The sequence below is a fragment of the Sciurus carolinensis genome, chromosome 2 (assembly GCF_902686445.1).
Source record: "Sciurus carolinensis chromosome 2, mSciCar1.2, whole genome shotgun sequence".
NCBI classification, from domain to species: Eukaryota; Metazoa; Chordata; class Mammalia; order Rodentia; family Sciuridae; genus Sciurus; species Sciurus carolinensis.
In genome coordinates this window covers 91,134,988-91,157,084 of record NC_062214.1, presented here as the reverse complement: position 1 = coordinate 91,157,084, position 22,097 = coordinate 91,134,988, and the positions used below count along the sequence as shown (strand labels likewise).

Here is a 22,097-nt window from a genome sequence, read left to right as displayed (position 1 = left end):
ATCTATATGCATCTAATAATGGAGAACATGATTTTATAAAACAAACACTGTTAGATCTAAAGGGAGAGTTAGGCTCCAATATAATAATAGTTGGGGATTTCATTACCCTACTCTTCACCAGTGGATAGAGCATCCAGACAAAACAATCAACAAACGTCAGAGTTAAACTACACCATAGATAAAATGGACTTACACTTACAGAACATTCCATCCAACAGCTGCAGAACACATATTCTTTTCAGCAGCACAGAGAACTTTCTCTGAAATAGACCATGGAGTAGTCACAAAACAAGTCTTAACAAATTCAAAAAATTGAAATCAGTCCCTGTATCTTTTTTGGGTCACACTAGAATGAAACTAGGTCAATAGCAAGAGAAACTTTAGAAGTTATGCAAATTCATGGAGATTGAACAATATACTTTTTAATGAACAGTGGGTCATTGAGGAAGTTACAAGGAAAAAATTTAAATTCCTTGAAACAAGTGAAAATGGAAACACAATATACCAAAACCTGTGGGATATAGCAAAAGCAGTGCAAAGAGGGAAGTTTACAGCAATGAATACCTATATTAAAAAAAATAGATTTAAAAATAGATTTAAAAACAAACTAATGATGTATTCCAATGTCTTGAAAAGACAAAAACAAACCATATCCAAATTGGCAGAAGGAAAGAAAGAAAGATCAGAGCAGAAGGGCTGGAGTTGTAGCTCAGTGGTAGAGTGCTTGCCTAGCATGTGTGAGGCACTGGGTTCGATTCTCAGCACTGCATATAAATAAATAAAATAAAGGTTCATCAAAAACTAAAAAAAAATTTTTTTTAAAGATCAGAGCAGAAATAGAAATAAATAAGAGTCTAAAGAAGACTACAAGGGTCAATGAAACAAAGTTGATTTTTTTTTTTTTTTGTATTGGAAATTGAACCCAGTGCACTGAGCCACATCCTTATCCCTTTTATACTTTATTTAGAGACTGGATCTCACTGAGTTGCTTAGGGCCTCATTAAGTTGCTGAGGCTGACTTAGAACTTGTGATCCTCCTGCCTCAGCCTCCTGAACCACTGGGATTACAGGCGTGCGCCACTGTACCCAGCCAACAGTTGATCTTGTGAAAAAATAAAATAGACAAAACTTTATCTAGACTAGAAGGGAGAGAGAACACCCCAATAAGAGATGGAAAAGGAGGCATTCCAATAAATTCTACAGAAATTCAAAAGATCATTTAGGGATTATTTTGGAAAATTATGTGCTAACAAATTTGAAAATCTAGAAGTAGTAGACAAAATAGTCTGGACATGTTTGACCTAACCAAAACTGAACCAAGAGGATATTAAAAACCTGTGTAGACCAGTACCAAGTAATGACATTGAATCAGTAATAAAAAGAAAGAAAACCCAGGACTGGATAGTCTCACTGCTGAACTTTAGCAACCTTTTAACAAAAGACGAGCACTAATGCGTCTCAAACTATTCCATAGAATTGAAAGGGAGGGAAGCCTTTCAGATCATTCTATGAGGTGAGCATTACACTGATACCAAAACCTGACAAGGACTCAACCACCTAAACACTGTAAACTAGTATCCCTCATGAACACAGATGAAAACTCCTCAACAAAAACTTGTAAATTAAATTTACTGGCACATCAAAAGGTAAAATGCCATGATCAAGTTGGTTTTGTTGCAGGGATGCAAGGCTGGTTCAACATATCAATAAACATACATATAAATAGAATGAAGGCTAAAAATCACATGATCATCTCAATAGGTACAGAAAAAGCATTTGATAAAATTTGGCATCCCTGCATGACAAAACCCCTGAATATAGAAGGATATTCCTCAACACGTTAAAAGTCTACATAGGACAAACCTACAAGCCAACATCATATTGAATGGGGAAAAACTGAAAGCATTTCCTCTGAGATCTGGAACAAGACCAGGTGTCTACTTTCACAATCCTTATTTAGTACTAAAAATTTCAGAGCAATTAGGCAAGAGAAGGAAATAAAAGGTATACAAATAGGAAAGAATTCAAATTATCCCTGCTTGCAGATATGATCCTACATATAGAAAAACCTGAAGATTCCACCATAGACTTTTAGAATTGATTTAAAAATTCAGTTAAGTAGCAGGATAAAAAATCAATATACAGAAATCAGTAGCTTAGCCATGTGCTGTGACACACACCTGTATTCCCAGTGACTCAGGTGTGGTTGAAGCAGGAGGATAAAAAGTTTGAGGCCAGGTTGGGTAAGTGAGATCCTATCTTAAAATAAAAAATAAAAAGGGCTGGGAATGTAGCTCAGTGGTAAAGTGTTGCTGGATTCAAACCCCAGTACCATAATAATAATAAATTTAGTAAATTTTCTATACACCAATAAAAAATGCTGAAAAAGAAATCAAAGCAATCCTATTCATCATAGACACATACTTACACACACAGAATACCAAAGAATAAACTTATTTAAGGATGTGATGAATGTCTACATTGAAAATTACAAAACACTGAAAAAAGGAATTGAAGAAGACACTAAAAGTTGGAAAGACCTCCCACATTCATGGATTGGAATAACATTGTTAAAATGTCCATACTACTCAAAGCAATCTACAGATTCAATGCAACTCCCACCAAAATACCAATGACTTTCTTTTTTAGAACTAGAAGAAAAAAATACTAAAATTCACATGGAAGCACAAAAGACCCCAATAGCCAAGGCAGTCCTGAACAAAGAGAAATAAGCTGAAGGCATTGCAATAGCCAATTTCAAGATGTATTACAAAGCTGTAGTAACTAAAATAGCATGGTACTGGTATAAAAACAGACACATAGACCAATGGAACAGGATAGACATCCCAGAAGTTAATCTACATTCCCTACAGCCAGATGACTTTTGACAAATGTGTGAAGAACTTAGGAATTCTCTTTAATAAATGGTGCTACTCTTCATACCTATGCTGAAGAGTAAAACTAGATCCCTTCCTTTTATCATACACAAATGTCAACTCAAAATGGGCCAAAGATCTAAATGTAAAATCTGATATTCAAGAAAACAGTGGAAATGCTACAGGACTTTGGTGGAGGCAGTGAGTTTTTAGATAAGACCTCAAAGGCACAGGCAACAAAAATAGACAAATGGGATTATATCAAACTAAGAAATTTCTGCACAGCAGAGGAATAATCAAAGAGTGAAGACAACATACAGAGTGGGAGAAAATATTTACAAATTAGTCATCTTGTTACAGAGCTGGGGCCTTTCAGGAGACTGAGGTATTGTGAAGACACCCCTTTCCTCCAGCAGTCCTGATTCTTGCAATCAAGGCAGAAAGAGTTCAGACATATTGCTCAGAGTAACAGGCTTGAATGTATGAGAAGGGATAGGAAAAGGAAAAGGGGTAAGGGGTCCTCGCAGAGAGGAAAGAGACTGTGTGCCTCTCCTACACTCTAGTTTTATTGGGTATCCTAGAGAAGTTTCCAGAAAGTTCCACCCAGGTCCACCTCTTGACTTTTGACTTACAGCTGGATGACATCAGACTTTCAAGTCCTCACTGCCATGACAACTCTAGGTCACCTTGGCCCATGCTGACCAGTTCTAATTGGATTCTTAACCATAAATTCTTACAGATTTTATAAATTCTTACAGATTTTATGGTTAGGAAGAATTAGTCTTATGTCCTTAACTTTTGGGATCTGGTCTATGACAAAGGTCACAAAATCTCCCCCTTCAGGGTAACTTAGGCTCCTCTTATCAACATTACTTTAGGCCTGCATTTCTCCTGTAGATAAGCTTGTTGAGGACTGTGACCTAGCCTGTCCACTTAAGCCAGGTATGGCTGCAGGTAAATTGCTCCATGGAAAAGAAATCATGTGGGGGTCAGCACAGTCAGACCATTTTATAGAATTATTCCCTTAACCTCATGTTCCCACCACTTGTATCTGTCCCTGACAATCTGACAGGTGATTAATATCAAAATGTATAAGGAACTAAAAAAACTGAACACCAAAAGTACAATTAATCCAATTTAAAAATGGGCTAAAGATCTAAATAGATGCTTCTCAAAAAGAAGACATATAAGAAATAAGTATATGAAAAAAATGCCTAATCTCACTAATCATCAAATGCAAATCAAAATCACAATGAGATACTATCTCATCCCAGTTAGAACTGCTGTCATCAAAAAGACAAAAATTAGCAAATGCTGGTGACACTGAAAAGGGGAATTTATATACTGTTGGTAGGAATGTAAATAGTTTGACCATTATTGTAAATGGTATAGAGATGCCTTGAAAAATTAAAAATAGAACTACCGTATGATCTAGCAATCCCACTATTTGGTATATAATCCAAAGGAAATGAAATTAAAAGATATGTGCACTCTCATTTTTATTGCAGCACTGTTCACAATGGTTAAAATATGGGATCAACCCAGATGCCCCTCAGTGTGACAAATGGATAAAGAAAATGTGGTGTGTATATATATATATATATACACATATATACATATATATGTATATACACAATGAAATATTACTCATTTTTTAAAAATGAAGAAATTTTTAAAAGATGTGTGTGCACACATCTTTTTAAAGAAGCAAATTGCACTTTCCATTGGTAACCATGAGTTACATGTGGCTGTCAAAATTTAAATTAAAGTGAAAAATTAAATTGCTTAGTCACACTAGCTATATTTTAAATGCACAGTAACCACATGTGGGTAGTGGCTACTGTCTTGGATAGTGCAGATACACAACATTTCCTTTATTATAGAAAGTTCTCTTAGTACCTCTCTAGAGTCAGATTATCCTAGTGGAAACACAACTTTCTGTTGGCGAAAGGGTAGGCTTTCTTTTATCATTGGTATATGAGTATTGATAAGCATTTGGCTTGTTTAAAGAGAAGCAGCAGAAGTCTTTTTTTTTTTTTTTTTTGCGGTGCTGGGGATTGAACCCAGGGCCTCTACCAACTGAGCTATCTCCCCAGCCCTGCAGCAGAAGTCTTGATGTGGCACTTGCTCAGGCATAATCTCTCAGGGTAACTCTCCTAGATGCTAAACCACTGTAAGGGGTAAGAGCAACTCTATATTAAAACATTTTGCAGATTTTTTTTTTTCATTTCACTGCCTCCTATCCAACTAGTGTTGATTGTCTTAACAAGAGGAAAGAAAAATTTAAGGAAGTCTCATCTATTCCATCTCCTCACAAAATATATGGCTACAGTATGTTTCTCCAAAACTGATTTTTGGCCTACTTAGATTAAGATATTATCATAGTATCAAATGATATTTGATATTGAATGTCATATCACTTTCTCTTTTATATGAATACATGCTAACTTAATCATAAAACAAATACCTGGTCATTTATAGTGGAAATCAATGAGAATTAAAGGAATTAGACTCAGACTATAAAATCAAAATTGGATTATGACTTTTTAAATAATTTTAACATTAGTTAAAAATATGTTCAACATAAATATAGGAATGTGTATCTAAATAATACTTTTTAATATAAGTAGCAGAACCTTAGTTAATCCAAATGTTCTTTGGTTAGAAGACCCAGAGACCTAATATATTCAGGCTTCTCCCTTACTTCTGCATTGTGGTGTTCTGAGTATATATGATTCTTATTGCTTTCTGTATCTCAGCTATGCATTATCCCAGAATATTTCATACTGAGCAGTTGTTTCCTTCCTGAAGACCATTCAGGGAAGAGAGTATGTGACAGCTTGTGTAGTTGATTGGTACTATAAACAAGAAAAGTGGCAGTGGCATTTGCCTTGCATCCTAGGTAGTATTTTTCTCTGTGTAGACTCCATGATTAGTGTTAGAAACTTCAGGGGACTCAGACCATCCTGAGAAGATTACAATTTGGTCAGAAACATGTTTCCTATATTCTCAACTAAGCTTTTCCTTTCAGTTATCAGACTTGATTTTTATTTTGCTAATGAGCTTACTGTCAGCTTAAACAGGTAGATGACAGGATCTGGCAATTCCTCATTCTTTTTGTTACCACTCTTGTCAATAAGAGCACTTCTTTTCTTGGACATTCAGTGTGGATGATTGATAAACATTTCTTAGTTAACTGGAGATGGAGATGTGTAATTGATTACTTGTAAGTCACCTACATACTTCAAGTTCACTTGGCAAGGACGTCATGTGTGCCTTTTGAATCTTTAATTGTTATACTTGGTTGAGAGAACCCTGGGATTTGAAGTTATTAACAGAAAGTATGCATAATATGAAAGGCTAAAATAACCCTAGTTGTAAAAACCTGACAAAGATTCCATTCAAAAGGAAAAAATATACTTTACTCTTTTTTATGTTATAGATCAAAGAATTCTAAAAGTATTAGCAAACAGTATTCAGTAGTATACTAAAAGTGTCACAGAAGACAATTAATATGCACAAATGGGCTTTGACAAAATTTCAGATTCATCACTGATTAAGAGAACAAGATAAATCTTGTATTAAGGGAGAATTAGAAATGCTCACTTGATAAGGATTATCTGTCAAAAGTTATCTGTGTTGTGCTGAAGCAAAATATATAAATAAGAGAAAAATGCAAATAGTCATTATAACATCAGAAAAAATATTAATCTTATTCAAGAAAACATAAGTAATAAATGGGTGAAAAGGATAGATATTATCTTTTAGTGAAAGTGGTAGACTATAAATGTGCACAGTTCATATTTTTCTATTATGCCATCAACATTTTTTCTTTTCTTCTCTTAGCAAAATAGTATATGTTAGTGTCTTAATTAAGACTCTGAGGAAGCTGCTTATACTTTATTGCATTTCATGAGAGGAAAAATATACATCAGTTTTGAAACTCCTAAGATTCTCTCAGGGCATATTTTTACAACTGGCAGTCTTCCACATAATATAAACTATTCAAATAGCAACTACAGTAAAACTGGTTTGTTAAAGTTATTAGATCACCTTTATGTACTACATAAATTTAATTTAGCAAAGCATAGTTAGGAAGTGTGCATAAGTTAGTACATTTTGTTTTACTCCCCTCAAATATTATGAAATAAATAGGTCTAAAAAATGAAAAAATAGGTGACAGTTCCATTTCCTCTTGAATCCCACTTCCCTGAGATAACATGCTGTTTAATAATTTTAATGCACATATAAATGTTTAGTTTACATAAATGAAATCACTGTACATATTTACTTCCATACATAGTGTTAATGATATTTTGTAGGTACATTTTTGCTATGGCACAGCTATTATCACCTTTATCTTTCTTTAATACATAGTAAAATTTATTAAATTAGTACCTTAAATTGTTTCCAATTTTTAGCAATAAAAAAGTGTTTCAGTAGTAAAACAGCTGGCAGAGCTTATGCCAGAATTGAAATCCAGGCAGGCCTACTCTGGAACTCATGAGCTTTACCACTGAGCAACACTGCCTCCCATCTGCTGTGTATAGTTGCAACTGCCACTGGATCTATTGTTATGGTTATGAAACAATTCTGACTTTAACTTCTCTGGCAAGTCTGAGACAAATTATACCGAGGGTAAAGGTGGGGGGTGAGTTATTTAGAAGAAAATAGTGATAATGCTAGAAATTCTTGTTCTCATTGTTCATTAGTTTGGGTTTTGGTTTTTTCCCCCCTTAAGAAGCCCCGTTCCCACACCTTTCCCTACTGCTCAACAGGTTCAGGAGCTCTACACTTACTGCTGCAGTTCCATAGCGGGGTGGAGGGCAATCCTCATTGTGACAGTAGCAGCAGGCTAATATCAGGGACCAGTGTGCTAGAGGGGAGCCTCCGAGGGAGTTTTGGTAATGAGGCTATTGCACTGTATCCCCTAGTTGATTAGTAGAGACTCACCCCCACTACTGTAGTCATCTCCACTGTGGGTTTCAAAAAGGTTCTTCAGCATTCCTAGAAACTGAGTATTAATTTGTAATGCTTTCTATGAGTTAAAAAAACAAAAAATAAAACTGCATAATCATTCTAAAGTTCCAACTGCTTACTTTTTATAAAACAACTTTCAAATAATACTTTTTAAAAATTCCTTAACCTTGGTATGTCTGGAAGGTAGGGCTTCACACCACATATAAATAAAATAAAATGATTCATCGACAACTAAAGAAAAAGTATTAAAAATAAAAGAGTTATTAGGTTCTTGGAGATTCTAAATAATTACCAAAGGAAACTGATAGTACCTTCTACTAACTCTTTAGTAACCCCCTGCTAATGACAGGATATTGAACCCATGAACAGAGTGTCTTTTCATTATTTATGTTTTTAAATTTCTCTTAGTGATGTTTTATAGTTTTCAGGTACAAGTCTTTTGTTGCCTTGGGTTAAATGTGTTCCTGAGAATTTTTTTTTTTTTTTGATGAAATTGTAAATGGAATTGTCTTAATTTTCTTTTTGGCTTGTTCATTGTTAATATACAGAAATGCAGCTGATTGTTGTGTGTTGACATTATATCCTGTCTTTTCATTCTTTTGACAGTAGTTTTCTTTGCACATCTTACATCCCCGCCCAGACCACAGCTTTTTACATGATGCAACAAATACTTGCTTATAAAAGCTCCCATGATTTCAGCTTCACAGCTTATAGGCACCACAGTGGCCAGCTAAAGGGATTTGTAGTGCCAGCCAGTCCACAGGATAGTCAATGATCTTTATAGCTAGAGACATGGAACTTGGAGGCCCCTGAAAATGGCATCACTATGTGTGCAAGTTTGGTTTAGTGTCTTGAGATTTGCTTCAGGAGTACAATGTTGAAACAATATACCTTTCCCAGGAACCATTCTTGATGAAGCTGTATTCATGGACTCTGAGGGCAAAATTGAAGAAGGGGAGGTTTAAAAAGATCCAAGGAAAGAAATGAAAATTGAGGGGAGGGGAAGGCAGAGATAGGATGTACCTTCCAGGCACTAGAATCAGGAAGCAAAGGCTTATTCAAGAATGCATGGGCCCTTCACCCTGCACTTGCCTCTCTAATACCAGGCCACACCTAAGCCCTATTAAACCTTACTCCCACTAACTTCCCCATAGAAACTTTTTCTTATACTCTCTTGAGGAAAGCTGAGGCTGACTGTGACCTGGAAACTCAAGAGTCAGAGACAATCTTGTCTTTGCTTCCACGGCTTACCCATCTTATCAAACTAATACATTGTTTAAAGATACATAAATGCATATTTGAAGTCTAAAAGAATAAGCAAAGAAATTATTAACACTAGAGGATATGGCTACTTCTGGGGGAGGAAAGTGACATTGCCCACTGCACAACTCTAGCAGATGTGCACATAGACCATGGCTTCTCAGGTGTTGGAGCGAATCCATCTCTTGCCCTGAGCAGTGGGTACAGTATTTTTTCTGTGGAATAACAACATACATTTTATATAGACTTCTGAATATGATTGGTTGCAGGAGTTGACAAACTTTCTGTAAAAAAGCAAAGAAAAACTATGTTAGGTTTTGCAGCCTATAAAGTCTATTTGCCCAGCAGCTGAATTCTGCTATTGTAGTATAAAAGGCCATTTGTAAGCAAATGGGTGTGGCTGTGTTCCAACAGAAATAATTTACAAAACCAGGTGGCTGGCTAGATTTGGCTCAGAACCACAGTTTACCAAACCCCAGATTAAACAATTAAAACTTTTTGTAAAAAAAAATAGCTGTGATTTATGTAGGGGACTTGAGAGTAGAGTCTAGACAAAAGTTTCATTGGAGATTGGAGATTAACTTTCTGTGATCTGTTTACTTTGAAATGTTTGATCTAAATTTTACTTTCTTTTTTATAAGTTTGGGGCTTTGTGTCCTCTGTAAGGTCATGTATTGAGAGAAATTGCTACTGAAACTTTGATTTAATCAGGAATGAGTTTTTTTTTTTTTTTTAACTAGAATTTCAAGACTAATTCTTTTGTTTATTGTAGTAAAACCAACATCATTTTTCATTGATTGATCATCTCCAGATGTCAGGCATGATGCCAGGTGCTTTACACATGTTACTTCTTGTCTTCACATAGCTTTTCAAAGTAGATATCATTTTTTGTTTCCGCTTTGCACCTGAGGAAGGCTAACTTTTCTAAGGTCACAGAGCTGATACAGCTGAGCTTTAAATGTGATTCATTTAACTTCAAATTCACACTTTCCCCCCCTACACTGCACTGTCTCTATAAAAGTCATCTTGTTTTAATGCTGCCAAAATCAATTTGGTTTTAGATTGTCTTCGCAGTTTTACTGACTTAGAAGAACTTGATGAGACAGAGTTATATATGTGCCATAAATGCAAAAAGAAACAAAAGTCCACAAAAAAGTTTTGGATTCAAAAACTGCCCAAGGTAAGTGTTGAATTTCAAATTATGATGGTATTTCAAAGGGGAAAATGCTTGTCTAATGAAAAAAATTCTTATAATTTTAGACTATGTGAACTGTTTTGTATTGGTCTCCAGGGTTTCAATAAAAGCTGAACTTTTGAGAGTGCATAAGGTATGCTGGAAGAAAGCAATAGCAAGGATCAGAAGAAAAACTGATAGGGTACCTCAAATACTATTTGAGAGACATTAGGCTGGAAGTTATTGGAAGCGAAATTGGGTGTTGGTTCACAGTGTTCATCCTTATCTCTTGTCATCCAGGTGCTATGCTTGCATTTGAAAAGATTTCATTGGACAGCATATTTAAGAAACAAAGTTGATACATACGTAGAATTTCCACTGAGAGGCTTAGACATGAAATGCTACTTACTAGAGGTAAGGTGATTACCTTTTTAGCATGGTGAAAAGGTGTCTGTATGTTAAAATTAAGTCTTCACACCAAGAGAGTAGAAGTCAGAGAGGCAAGAGACTCTGATGTCATTGGCCACTGCTTCTAATCCAGTTCTGGTGATGCCTTCTCCCTTGTTCCACAGCCCGAGAACAGTGGCCCAGAGAACTGCCTGTATGACCTTGCTGCTGTAGTGGTGCACCATGGTTCTGGGTGAGTATGTCAGTCTTCTGCTTGTGGGTGGGAACAACTGGTGTGGATAAGAACACCTGCAATTTTGCACAGTTTTGTTAATTGTCTCTGAACTCCCTAAAAATGAATTCAGACTCATTAAAATAGGTCAAGTAGAACTTTCCTTCGATCTTGATATGAAAAGAGTTCCTGAGAGGATGTTGTGAAGCAGTAAGAGAAGGAACATAAAAGCAAAATGGAGAAAGGTTCATTTGAGTCCAGAATCGAGCACCTAATCTTTTATCCACAGTATCCTGAGTCATCTTCACTCCCAAGTCATTTATTTTCTTTGCCAATTAAAATTTATATGAGGGGAAAATGGAATAATATTTGAAATAATTTACCCATGTCATGTACCTTAAAGATTCATTTTTAATTTTGAATTACATTTTTTTTTCCTTGAAAGCTAATATTAGAGGTACATACCTTCTTATTTTTGGTCATTTGAGAATGGTTATTTTACCTTCAAACATGGATTGCTATACTTGGGCAAATCAATACCCATGTTTAAAATCCTTTTCCTCACAACTTTGTAGACATTACCTGTTGATGTCACCATCTAGTGTTACATATGACAAATCCAGTACAAATCTAATTCTCACTTCTTTATAGGCATCCCTGTTTTTTCTCTGGAAGTTGTAGGATCATCTACTTTTGGACTTAAGAAATATTAGATGCATTCCTGCTTGGTAGCTAGTAGGGATACTTTTAGTCTTCACCTCACAGACATGTTTATATGTTCTACCTCATTCTCTTTTCTCTCTTCTGGAATTCCTATTAAGTGTATAGTTAGTTTCTTGGCTGTATCTTCTGTCTCTGTTTCCAAAGACCACCATGGCATGTTTTTTCCAAGTCATCAATTTGAGTTTCATCTGTACTCAAATTGAAGATTAGTTCATAACTTTTATGTTTTTGTCTTTTGCAGTAAGGGTTTTTCTAGTAGGTCTCTCTCCTGATGGGGAGGGCTGACCCTGGGGTGCTGTGTGTGACAGCTGGGTCATGCTGACAGGGAAAAGCCCTTGATAACCAAAGTATCAGGGAAGGTGCTTCCACTGAGGCAGACTGGTTCCTAAGCTGTTTTTTCCAAGATTCTGACAAGAAATCTGGCATTCAGTTTTCCATATCTCTGTAGGCTTTGACTTGTTAGGTTAAAAGTTTTACAATTCTGTTTAGTTTTCCTATTAATCCAGTGCTATCTGCTTTGTGTGTTCTAGAAAACCCTCAATTTCTGGTCAATTGATGGTATTCTTTGCTGTTTTCCAGTACCAATATATTGCTTATCTTTTCAGTAGATTTGAAGGAAAATAAACACATGAGCTCAGTCAACTATCTTAAACCAAAAGTTTAATTACAGGATTTATTAAAATCTATTATACATATAACAAATGGTCATATGTTTGCACAAGTCCTTGTGACTTCTGCAGTCTTGTTTTTCTTTGATCTTGTGCCTTTTCTTTACAGGGTTGGTTCTGGACATTACACGGCATATGCAACTCATGAAGGCCGCTGGTTCCACTTCAATGACAGTACTGTAACACTGACTGACGAAGAGACCGTAGTGAAGGCAAAGGCCTACATCCTTTTTTATGTGGAGCGCCAGGCCAAAGCTGGATCAGATAAACTTTAATACCTCCTCTGAATCATTATTCATCAACTATACCGGACAACATTTCCAATTTTCCATAAATACTTGATCCAAGATTTAATTTCATTATGCACTTTTCAATTTCCTGTTTTGGGTTTAGTTGTGTCATTAGTAGTGACTTATTGAACATGGGCACCAACTAATTTTTTGTTGTTCTTGTTCTACCAGAAAACCTCAGCAGACATTTTGATTTGCTGCTTTAGTTGTAATAATTCAATTTTTATATATAGTTTCAAGAACTTAGTTCTGTTTGCCTTTTTTATATTAATGTTTTCAGTTCTCACTTCGAGCACATTTACATCAACGCTTTTGTTACTCTCACATGCTGAAAGCAAGGCATGCTCTTGAGTGTGAAGAGTGACGTAACTGCCTGCTGCCTTTTCACATCTGGGATGGAGATCAGGTTGACTCCCAATCAAGGATCATGTCTGTGTGGAATTTGTGGCCCACGAGATTTCACAGTGACTGCTCAGTAATCATTCTTTTTGACTGTAAAAGATAACTGAGAGGGCATCCTTAAGTAGACCAGGTAATTGCTGCTGGTGGTGTCTCATGACTGCTGTTTATCAGCACTAAATAAATAAAATTTTTTGGTCCACTTATACCTGTACTGCAAATTCAAAAATTACTCTATTTTCTGGGTTTTTCAGTTTTTGGAGTTTTTGTTTTGTGTTTTCATGGTGGAGACAGGCCAGGAATACAGAAAAATCCAAATAAGAACATTAGCATTTAAAAAATTCTGTGATCTGCTACATGGTACAGGTGTTATCAGTTGAGAAAATCATAGCTTTTTTTTTTCCTTTTTGAATCAGCATCTAAATCCCTCTTTAGTTGTAGCACTGGGAGTAACTGCATGTCTGCTTTAGACTTTCTTCTTGCTTGACCATCTGACGCGGAGATGGTCCAGAGTTGATGGTGGCCATAACCTACACTCCAGGTGTCATCGTGGGGTCTGCTTTTACTGTGGGAAGATGAGTCATTGCTACTCTGGGTTTTAAGTCTCTTGGCCTATGCTGAGAGCAGAGCAAGTTGAAAATATTCTCACTTTGAATAAGTATAGTTTGTATTCTTGTACTCAGTAGTGTATGTTTCAAAACTGTTATCCATAAAAATAGGTACAGGCACTATTTAGATGGAGCTCAAAGTGAAATTTGAACCCAGAGAACATCTAAAGAAGGCAGTTGTGGTTTCTCAAGGGTTCTAAGACAGCTCTTTAATTTTGTGATGGCATTACTTGTAAATTATTTGGGGAGAGTAAGAATGCCAGCATAGGCATGCAGGCATTAAACTGCATGCTGCTTTCATGTTCATTTCCTGTCCCTGTCATTGTTTCCTCCTTTCTCTTAACAAAGGACAAAATACATTTCATGTTCAGTCAATCAAGCAGACTTTTCGGCAATCCTGTTTTTTTTTTTTTTTTTTTTAATTAAAAGGAAAAAGTAGTCAAGACTTTTTCAAGTGTATGAATGTAAAAGAAAGTCTGATGGCTTTCCTCCTAGGTCAGTTGTTTATAATTGTAGGAGCAAATGTGGTACCATTTCCATCTTAATAATTAGCTGGATAAATCCCACGTTCTCTCAGAGCAGAACACATTTGCTAGATAAATATCTTAACGTGACAGGGAGCAAATTACAGTTATGTCTAAACTTGTGTTATCTAATATGATGGCCACATGTGGTTATTTAAATCTAAAACTCAGTTCCTCAGTCATACTAGTCATATCTCCAGTGCTCAACACCCACACCCGGCTAGGATTATGTAGGTCTAGGACATTCCACAATACATAGAATTCTCTTGGACAACACTGATCTAAGTTTTCACTCCAAAGAATAAAGCTTTGCCATCATGTTTAGAACCTACAGTTAAGAATCAGAGTCCTAGCAGGCAATTAAGAGGGAAGTATTTAAAATAGTTTACAGTGGTAAATTATATTAGGTGGAACTATTTGAAAATATGACATTTAGTCTACAGAAATGAGTTTGACGTGATTTATGCTAATCTGTCAATCAGTATATTAAAACACATATAACTGAACCTGAAAAATAAGTCTCCTCTGACCTTGCTCAGTTCTGCTATGAGTTCAGGCTCTTTGGCTCAGAAGGTAGACAACTAGATTATCTAACATCACACTTAGGACTCCAGTCTTGGAGTGGGCACTGAGATGACTGAACAGTAAAAACTGATAGAATTGATACTGATGAAGAGCTGTCGTTTCATACTAATAGAACTTAGCAGCAGGTTGGACTACTTTGTTAGAGAAAGTGGTCTTCAGACTGGCAGTGCTGTTGGTTTATGTGAAGAACACATCTCGTTTTTGAATTTTTGTAGCATTTTTATTCCTTGATTTTACTTAAGCAGAAACGTTTAGAGTGGTATCATGAAGACTCTTGGAAAGCGATTGGATCCATTTGGATTATGCATCTGAATGCCCGTGATGTAAATGTGCCTATCTGTATTTTCATTCTGTAGCTGTAGCCTTATCACACTGCTGTTAACAGATCTTTCTTTGCTCTCCAGGGCTTTTCCGCGCCATGTTGTCTCTAGCCTGCATGTGGCTTCTTGCTCAGAGCTTATGCTGAGGCAGGGCCTCATGTCATGTGGCTCCATGGAACAGGAAATTCTCAGAAGTCCTCCCACACAGGTGGGATAGAAACAGTTTGTGGCAACACAAATCTCTCTCCATGGTGGAGAAACCTTTGCTTATCCACTGTATTCTACTCAGTGTATAGTGATGACAGATGTAATAGAATTAAACCAGTTAAGTGTGCTGGGCCTGCTTAAGTGTTAAATGTGTGTCTCGCCTGTGGAACCTACTCAACAGCATGGTTTCTGGGATGAGACATATTTATTTCTTAAAGCCAAACCTCTCCATTGGTTTAGTGTACATAAATCTTTATGTACATATTTATCCCATTGTGACTTCTATCATCCCCTAAACTCTCTCCTGGACCCTCTGTTACTGAAGGAGCCTCTGCACATGGGGCCTGGAAAGGCTCATTGCAAGGCCTTTGCCCGCAGTCAGGGTGCGGGTCCCTTATGACCAGGGTGTGCCCGCAGGATGGTGCCCCTGGCCCAGGAAGGAGGAGTATGTGGCACTGTCTCTGGTCCAAGTCTCTGCACTTCATCACTGATGCAGAACCTCCTCAGGTGTGAGCGTGACAGCCTCCACATGCTGGTTGTGCTGTGGACGTTTGTGTTTGCCATTAAAACCTAGTGTGTACTAATGCCAAGAGGATTGTTTAATTGTGCAAGTGACTGATTCATTCAAGTTGTAATCACATCCCTTTTCTGCTTCACCAGCCTGAACTATTCTGTGAAAAATATCATTAAAGGTCTGTTCTCTTTCTTTCTGACTATTATTTCTGAACCCCTTTCAGTCACATAAGTGATACGCTGACTCCAGCTCTGGGCCTTAACTATCATAAAGTACCAGTTCTTTCAGAAGCCCCAGGACTTTGAACCTGCTGCTGAATGTGGGCAGGATGGAGTAGGCAATGCCACAAGGGAATGGCCAGAGTCAGGGGTCCGAGCCCATTCACCTGGCTCAGTGAAATCCTCCCCATTTCCTGGTGACTACTGATCTTCTGGAAATGAAGCTTCTTTCCTTCCCTCACAGCCAGAAGCTACCTTGAAGAACCAGTTTTAGGGCTCTGATAAAAAGATTATTGATCATCTTTTAAAGTAAAATAGACAAAATACATGGCAGCTATTAAATATTCTGCTTATGGCAAGCTCCTACACTCTTCCTCTGTCCCATGCCTCCTGCAAACAGCAAACACAGGAACAACTGTCTCCATACCTGTTGCTTTCCTGTTTTACCTATTTGCCTGTTTCTGTCAGTCTTCTAAAACTGAAGGCAGAGGTGCCTACAGCTCAGACTCTTGCTTCCATGCTCCACAAGGCACACTTCCTTTTGGCACCTGTGCTATTCAGGTGCCACTGCTGTGCCAAACAGCAGAGCTGAGACAAGGCCAAAAGGGCAGAGCCATCAGCTACCTGTCTGCGTGTCAGACCCTCAGCCGGCATGCTTACCCCATGGGGCCCATCCCCTGGTCTGGGATGCCTCTTGCCATTCACTTGGAGCAGCAGCAAAAGGGACAAGGCTCTGCACATTCTCCCTGTCAGTCTTTGGCTCTTTCAGCAGGGCTGCAATAGTGCAGCTGGGAAGCCATGGTGAACCACCAGGGGCTCTTACCCAGCAGGTAACAGGATTTCACTGTGCTGTTTTTTAATAAGCTGAAAGGACCACTTAGTCCCAAGGGCCAGCCAACCCTGTGTGAAGTGCTGATTTGAGAAGATTGTGGGAGGGAATGTGGAGATAATTCTAGAAACCTGCCTGTAGTACTACAGTCATCTCTGCAGTGGAGCAGCATACTCAGACACTGCCCAAAGGGCTTCGGCTGTCATTCTGAACAACTCAAATGATGAGCTTTAAATATGAGCAGAAAAGAAGGCGCCCTTCATGTCCCCTCCTCATGCTGGGGTAACAGGCTCAGGAGGACCAGATGAGACTGCTCGGGGCAGGGATGCTGATTAGGTCAGCTGTGTTCTCCTTTCCTTAGCTGCCTGTTTAGCACATGCCAGCCTCGATTCCAGAAGCAGGTACAGCATGGCCATCGGTGTCACTGTACGCATCCAGAAACAAGTCTTCTAATTCCAGTTCAATGGGGGGAGTAAACAAAAGTGACCATTGAGATGGTGTTCCTTAGGCTAGCAGAGGAAAACATCCTTACCTCAGTACTGCACAGGCAGAATGTGGCCTCTACAGCAGCACTCCAAACCAACCCATCAACAAACTAGGAACTCACAGCAGGGGAACGAAGGCAGGGCCACAGGCCTGGGGGTGAAGAGGTATTAGGAAGTAGGTCCACCATATTGGAGACCTCAGGTGCTTTAGGAAGGGAGAACTTAATGGATGCAATCCCCAGGCTACTTGACCACAGGATCAAGTAGTATCCCCTGAGAGAGCAGGGGATAACCCATGGGTTTCTTTGAGAGGGAAGAATGCTCACAGCAGATGCTGTGGCTGCCTTCAACAGCAAACGGACTAAATTATGTGAGTGTTTAACAAAGTGTTGTATTAAGAGCTATCCCATTTATCCTGATACTTTGGAAAGTACAAGCTAAAAGGAGAAGGACACATGAAAAACGTAAAGCCAAATGAACTAAAGCTGAAAGTAAAAGCCTTGGAAAGATAAACTACTTCAGTTAAATCTTTTATGAAACAACTTGGTAAAATCAGAGCCATCTGCGAAGATAAAGAAATCCTCTCTTCCAGGAGGGCTGTAGGATTTGAAGCCAGCTCAGTCTCACCTGGAAGCCATCAGTATACCGAACAGAAGTAACAGAAAAGAGGCATGATGTATGGATTCTGGTTGCAGCTCTGAAAGCACCACCACCCTTAGCTCTGACATCCAGCAGGCCTTTTCCTGGTAAGGGTGGAGCAAAAGACCCACATTGATGTCCTACAGAACTAGTTAATACTCTCAAAGCCTCCCTGCCAGTGGGTAGACTGCAAGCCCAGACAGCTGGTGTGGCCAGCCACTTCCAATGAAAATGCCTTAGGAAAAGCCAAAAGAACTCTGCTAAACACCATTGTCAGCTAAAAGGAAAAGAAATCCCTTTTAAGGAAACTTTAACTTCAATAGCCTGCTTTTCTGCCAGGATTTTCAATCCCTCTGAACATAAGCCGAGCCACAGACTGCTACATGTATGTCTGGATCCTGCCCCCCCCCCCAACCCTCAGAGCTTCAGGACCAGTTGTTGGCCAAAAATAAACACCATTCCTCAACCATATATGTCCACCAGCCCTGAGCTGGGGAGGAGCAGCAGGAGGCAGGTCAGCCCTGGCTGGGTACACTTGTGGCTGCTGCTCACCATGCACATAACCCAGCTCAACCGGGAGTGCCTGTTGCACCTTTTCTCCTTCCTGGACAAGGACAGCAGAAAGAGCCTTGCCAGGACCTGCTCCCAGCTCCATGATGTGTTTGAGGATCCTGCACTTTGGCCTCTGCTGCACTTCCGTTCCCTGACTGAGCTCAAGAAGGACAACTTCCTTCTGGGCCCAGCACTGCGCAGCCTGTCCATCTGCTGGCACTCCAGCCGTGTACAGGTGTGCAACATTGAGGACTGGCTTAAGAGCACCTTCCAGAGGAGCATCTGCAGCCAGCATGAGAGCCTGGTCAGTGATATCCTCCTCCAGGTGTGTGACAGGTAGGCAGCTTTGTTCCTGAGCAGCTCTGACTTTGCTCGTGCTGGCTCTGGGGCAGGAGGGTGGGAACCAGGGAAGTGCAAATTATAAGATCAACATGCTTCTGTTTTGGGACACCTCAGACTAGGCCCAAGGCAGATGCCCAGTCCCAGAACTCAGTGCAGCTTTCAGCAGATGGGCAAAAATTTGACCTATCTGCTAAAACTCCTCTCAGCCTCAGGGTCCCAGAACTGCCTCTGCTGTAAGGCACTGGGGCTGAGCTGTCCCTGCTCTTTGGCAGCTATCCTCTCTGGCAGCCATTAAGTGCTGAGTGGGTCCAGCTAGGCCTGGAGTTTCAAGGACAGGCCCTGGGAACAGGCTCCCAAATTCAGTAATCAGCATAACTCTCCATTTTGGCCCTAGCAAGGAGCCCCAATGGCCTGAGAAATGCCAAGGAAGGAGAGTCTGGGTGTTTGATTTAGCTGAGCCAAACCAGACTCTGGAAGTAGCAATAAATAATGGTCTCCTTTGAGGACCTTACTAATCTTCACAGTGATCCCAGGGCAGGAGTTTAGTTTCCTTTTACAAAGGAGCAAACTAATCCTCCAAGAGGTGGTATGATTTGCCTACCATCTAGGGTTGCCAGATTTTATGGACCACCCAATTAAATTTGAATTTCAAATCAATATTGAATAATTAGTGTAAGTATAGCCCCCAAACATCCTGTATTCAATCTTTCAACTGCACCCCTAGCACAGGCTGGGCCACCAGGCCAGCTTCCTCCAGGATAGAGCAGCCAGGGACCTTACAGAGCTCATACCAGCCCATCCTGCCTCTGAGAAAAGCACCCTGATCCTAACAAGCTGGGCTGGCTTGCTGCCACCCAAGGTTAATAGCTGCTGTTTCTGGCAGCAGGACAGGAATGGGAGGAAACAATCTCACCCACCCTTCATTTTTTTGAAAACTGGAAGGAAGAAAACAGAAGAAGGACTTAGGGCTAGGCCGACTAGACCAGTCCAGGTTGTTTGGATGAGTTAACAAGGATCAGAAATGAAGGTGATATGAGAGTGAGCAGGAAGAGTCCTGAATTTTTGTGTTCTTGCTTTATGAGGACCAGACTTAATTCTCCAACCCAGCAAGGTATGGAGTGGACCTCCTGGGCCCTGGAGTCACAGAGCAAAAGGCTTCTCCATTGATGTAATTAAAGAAAGCACATGAACTTAAGGAAGGTGTGGACTCAGTGTGTGAAATGTGGCTGGGCCCAGTATATTTTAGTTCCTTCTTGTTCCCCAGCAGAAGGGAGTGGGGATCAGTAAGCCAAGAGCAGTCAAAGAACTAAGGGGGAGGCTGATGGGGAAAGGGACCAGGTCAGACTCAATTCCCTCTAGCTAGATTCCCAGGGCCTTGAGACACTCCTGTAGCAGAAGCAATCTGGTCCTGTTTTAGTTTCTAGAAAAGTGAGTTACAGCTGTATAGGAAGCCTGTTGCAGGCTCTTTTTACACCCCAAATCCTACTCAATCTTCACAACCCCACAGGTAAACATCCACCCCATTGCCGCACACACAGGAAAACTAAGGCTCGGTGAGTGATAAGGCACACTGAAATATGCCAAGTCTAACTTTGCTCAAGATCTTTTCTCCTGCAGGTGCTGGTAAGCCTGGAGCAGAGGGGCCTGTAGCTTTCCTGGCCAGCTCCCTGGGTGTCCCTGATTGTATATACACCTCTGTACCCCGTCTAGCTGCCTGTGGGTGCTGACTTGTTCCTGGCTGGCCTCCAGGGGATGCAGTAACTGCCCCCAGCCAACCCAGCTGAAACTGGGCTCTAGAGCCAACTCTGAGGCGGGCGCAACTCCCTGGCCTCCATTTCACTAAGCCATTCCCCAAGGAAACCCCTCTTCCCACCGAAATCCAACCAAAGGTATCCCGGGGCCTCGGCCTAAGCTTTGAGTCCAGAGAAAACGAAAGACTCATCGCCTGGAACCACCAGCCCTGAGTTCATAGAAAGCTTGGGTCTCTGGGGGCCGGATGCCTTACTGAGGCTCCTGAAACTAAGCCAAGAACCCCCACAAGTTAAGGTACAGAGTTGGGGTGCAGAGGCAGAAAGGGCTGGGGAAATGGTCTAGAAAGCCCAGGTTGGAATCCTGGCTGCTCATTGAAGGTGACTTCCTCAAACTCGGTAAAAGGCAGAGTCCCCTGTGCGTGTAGCGTGCAGTCGGGTGTACTAACTGAGTCAGTGAGTCCCTGCACGCGCCCCTACCACCCCGGGTCACTGCGCTCTCCCCGCAGGTGCCCCAACCTTGCGTCGGTCACGCTGTCGGGTTGCGGCCACGTCACTGACGACTGCCTGGCCCGCCTGCTACGCTGTTGCCCGCGCTTGCGCGCGCTGCGTCTGGAGAACTGCGCGCGTGTGACCAACCGCACGCTGGCGGCCGTGGCGGCTCACGGGTGCGCGCTGCAAACGCTGCACGTGGACTTCTGCCGCAACGTGAGCGCCGCCGGCCTGCGCCGCCTGCGCGCCGCCTGCCCGCTCCTGGCCCTGCGCGCCGAACACAGCGCGGCCATGATCCCCGACCAGCTCCCACGCTCGCCAGCGTCGGGCGCGGCCCTCCGCAAGCTGCCTCCACAGTAAGCCCGCCGTGGCCCAGAGAGGGAGCACCTTGGTGTCAGACCGTCCTGGCTTGGAGCCCCCGCCGCCGCGTCTTCTTAGCCTCATTCTTCCCGTCTATACGTCGGGGATAAAGCCTGCCTACCTACCTCACATCACGATTTTATACAGGGGATGAAGGCGAAATTAAACGACCGATTGTTTGGAAAACACTCTGTGGTGCTCACTAAATACCAGCGCCATTCCTTTTTCTGTCGTGGCAGGAGGCCCTTGCGCCCATCCTCCGGGACTCGGACTGCCGTGGTGGGTCTCCATAACGGCGGTGGGCAGGGCCGAAGCACCCGGAGCTCGCGGGCGGCGCTTTTTACAGGCAGGGGGCTCCGGGGCAGCGCGCAGCCCTGGGGAACCAGGCGTAGTGACCCCGCTGCGGCCCGGCTGCCGCCCGCAGTCCCCCTAGGAGGGCTTCTGCAGAGTCCTGCTGCGCCTGAGGGCTGGTTCGCGGCTTGACCCACGCTCACCCCGTCTGTCTGTCTTTCCTGGGGTCTGATGTGGTCCTAGAAAGACTGCCGAAGCCATTCTAGAAAATCCGTTCTCATTCTTCCATATGTAAACTGCGTAGTTAACCGATATTTCTACCATTCTCGTAAGGGAAAAATATGTCATTTGGAAGCAAAAAGCTAAAGATTTTAAAACAACAGCAGTAACCCTG

The 22,097-nt window shown here is 40.8% G+C and overlaps 2 protein-coding genes across 6 annotated transcripts in view; both read left to right on the top strand.

Annotated features, from left to right (window-relative positions):
• Usp3 (ubiquitin specific peptidase 3) overlaps nt 1-15,938 on the top strand; it is a 109,293-nt gene extending 93,355 nt beyond the window's left edge. For all 5 annotated transcript variants that reach the window (XM_047537998.1, XM_047537990.1, XM_047537981.1 and 2 more), the window contains 4 exons: nt 10,178-10,296; nt 10,591-10,704; nt 10,863-10,930; nt 12,410-15,938. In XM_047537998.1, the coding sequence (XP_047393954.1) occupies nt 10,178-10,296; nt 10,591-10,704; nt 10,863-10,930; nt 12,410-12,575 (467 nt within the window). In that variant the 3' untranslated portion in view covers nt 12,576-15,938. The remainder of the gene's footprint in view (nt 1-10,177; nt 10,297-10,590; nt 10,705-10,862; nt 10,931-12,409) is intronic.
• Nucleotides 15,939-18,403: 2,465 nt separating this feature from the next.
• On the top strand, nt 18,404-21,626 carry Fbxl22 (F-box and leucine rich repeat protein 22). Its single transcript, XM_047542549.1, has 2 exons — nt 18,404-18,806; nt 21,070-21,626. The coding sequence occupies exons 1-2, from the start codon at nt 18,472-18,474 to the stop codon at nt 21,410-21,412; spliced, it is 678 nt and encodes a 225-aa protein (XP_047398505.1). The 5' UTR covers nt 18,404-18,471; the 3' UTR covers nt 21,413-21,626.
• The last annotated feature ends 471 nt before the right edge of the window (nt 21,627-22,097 follow it).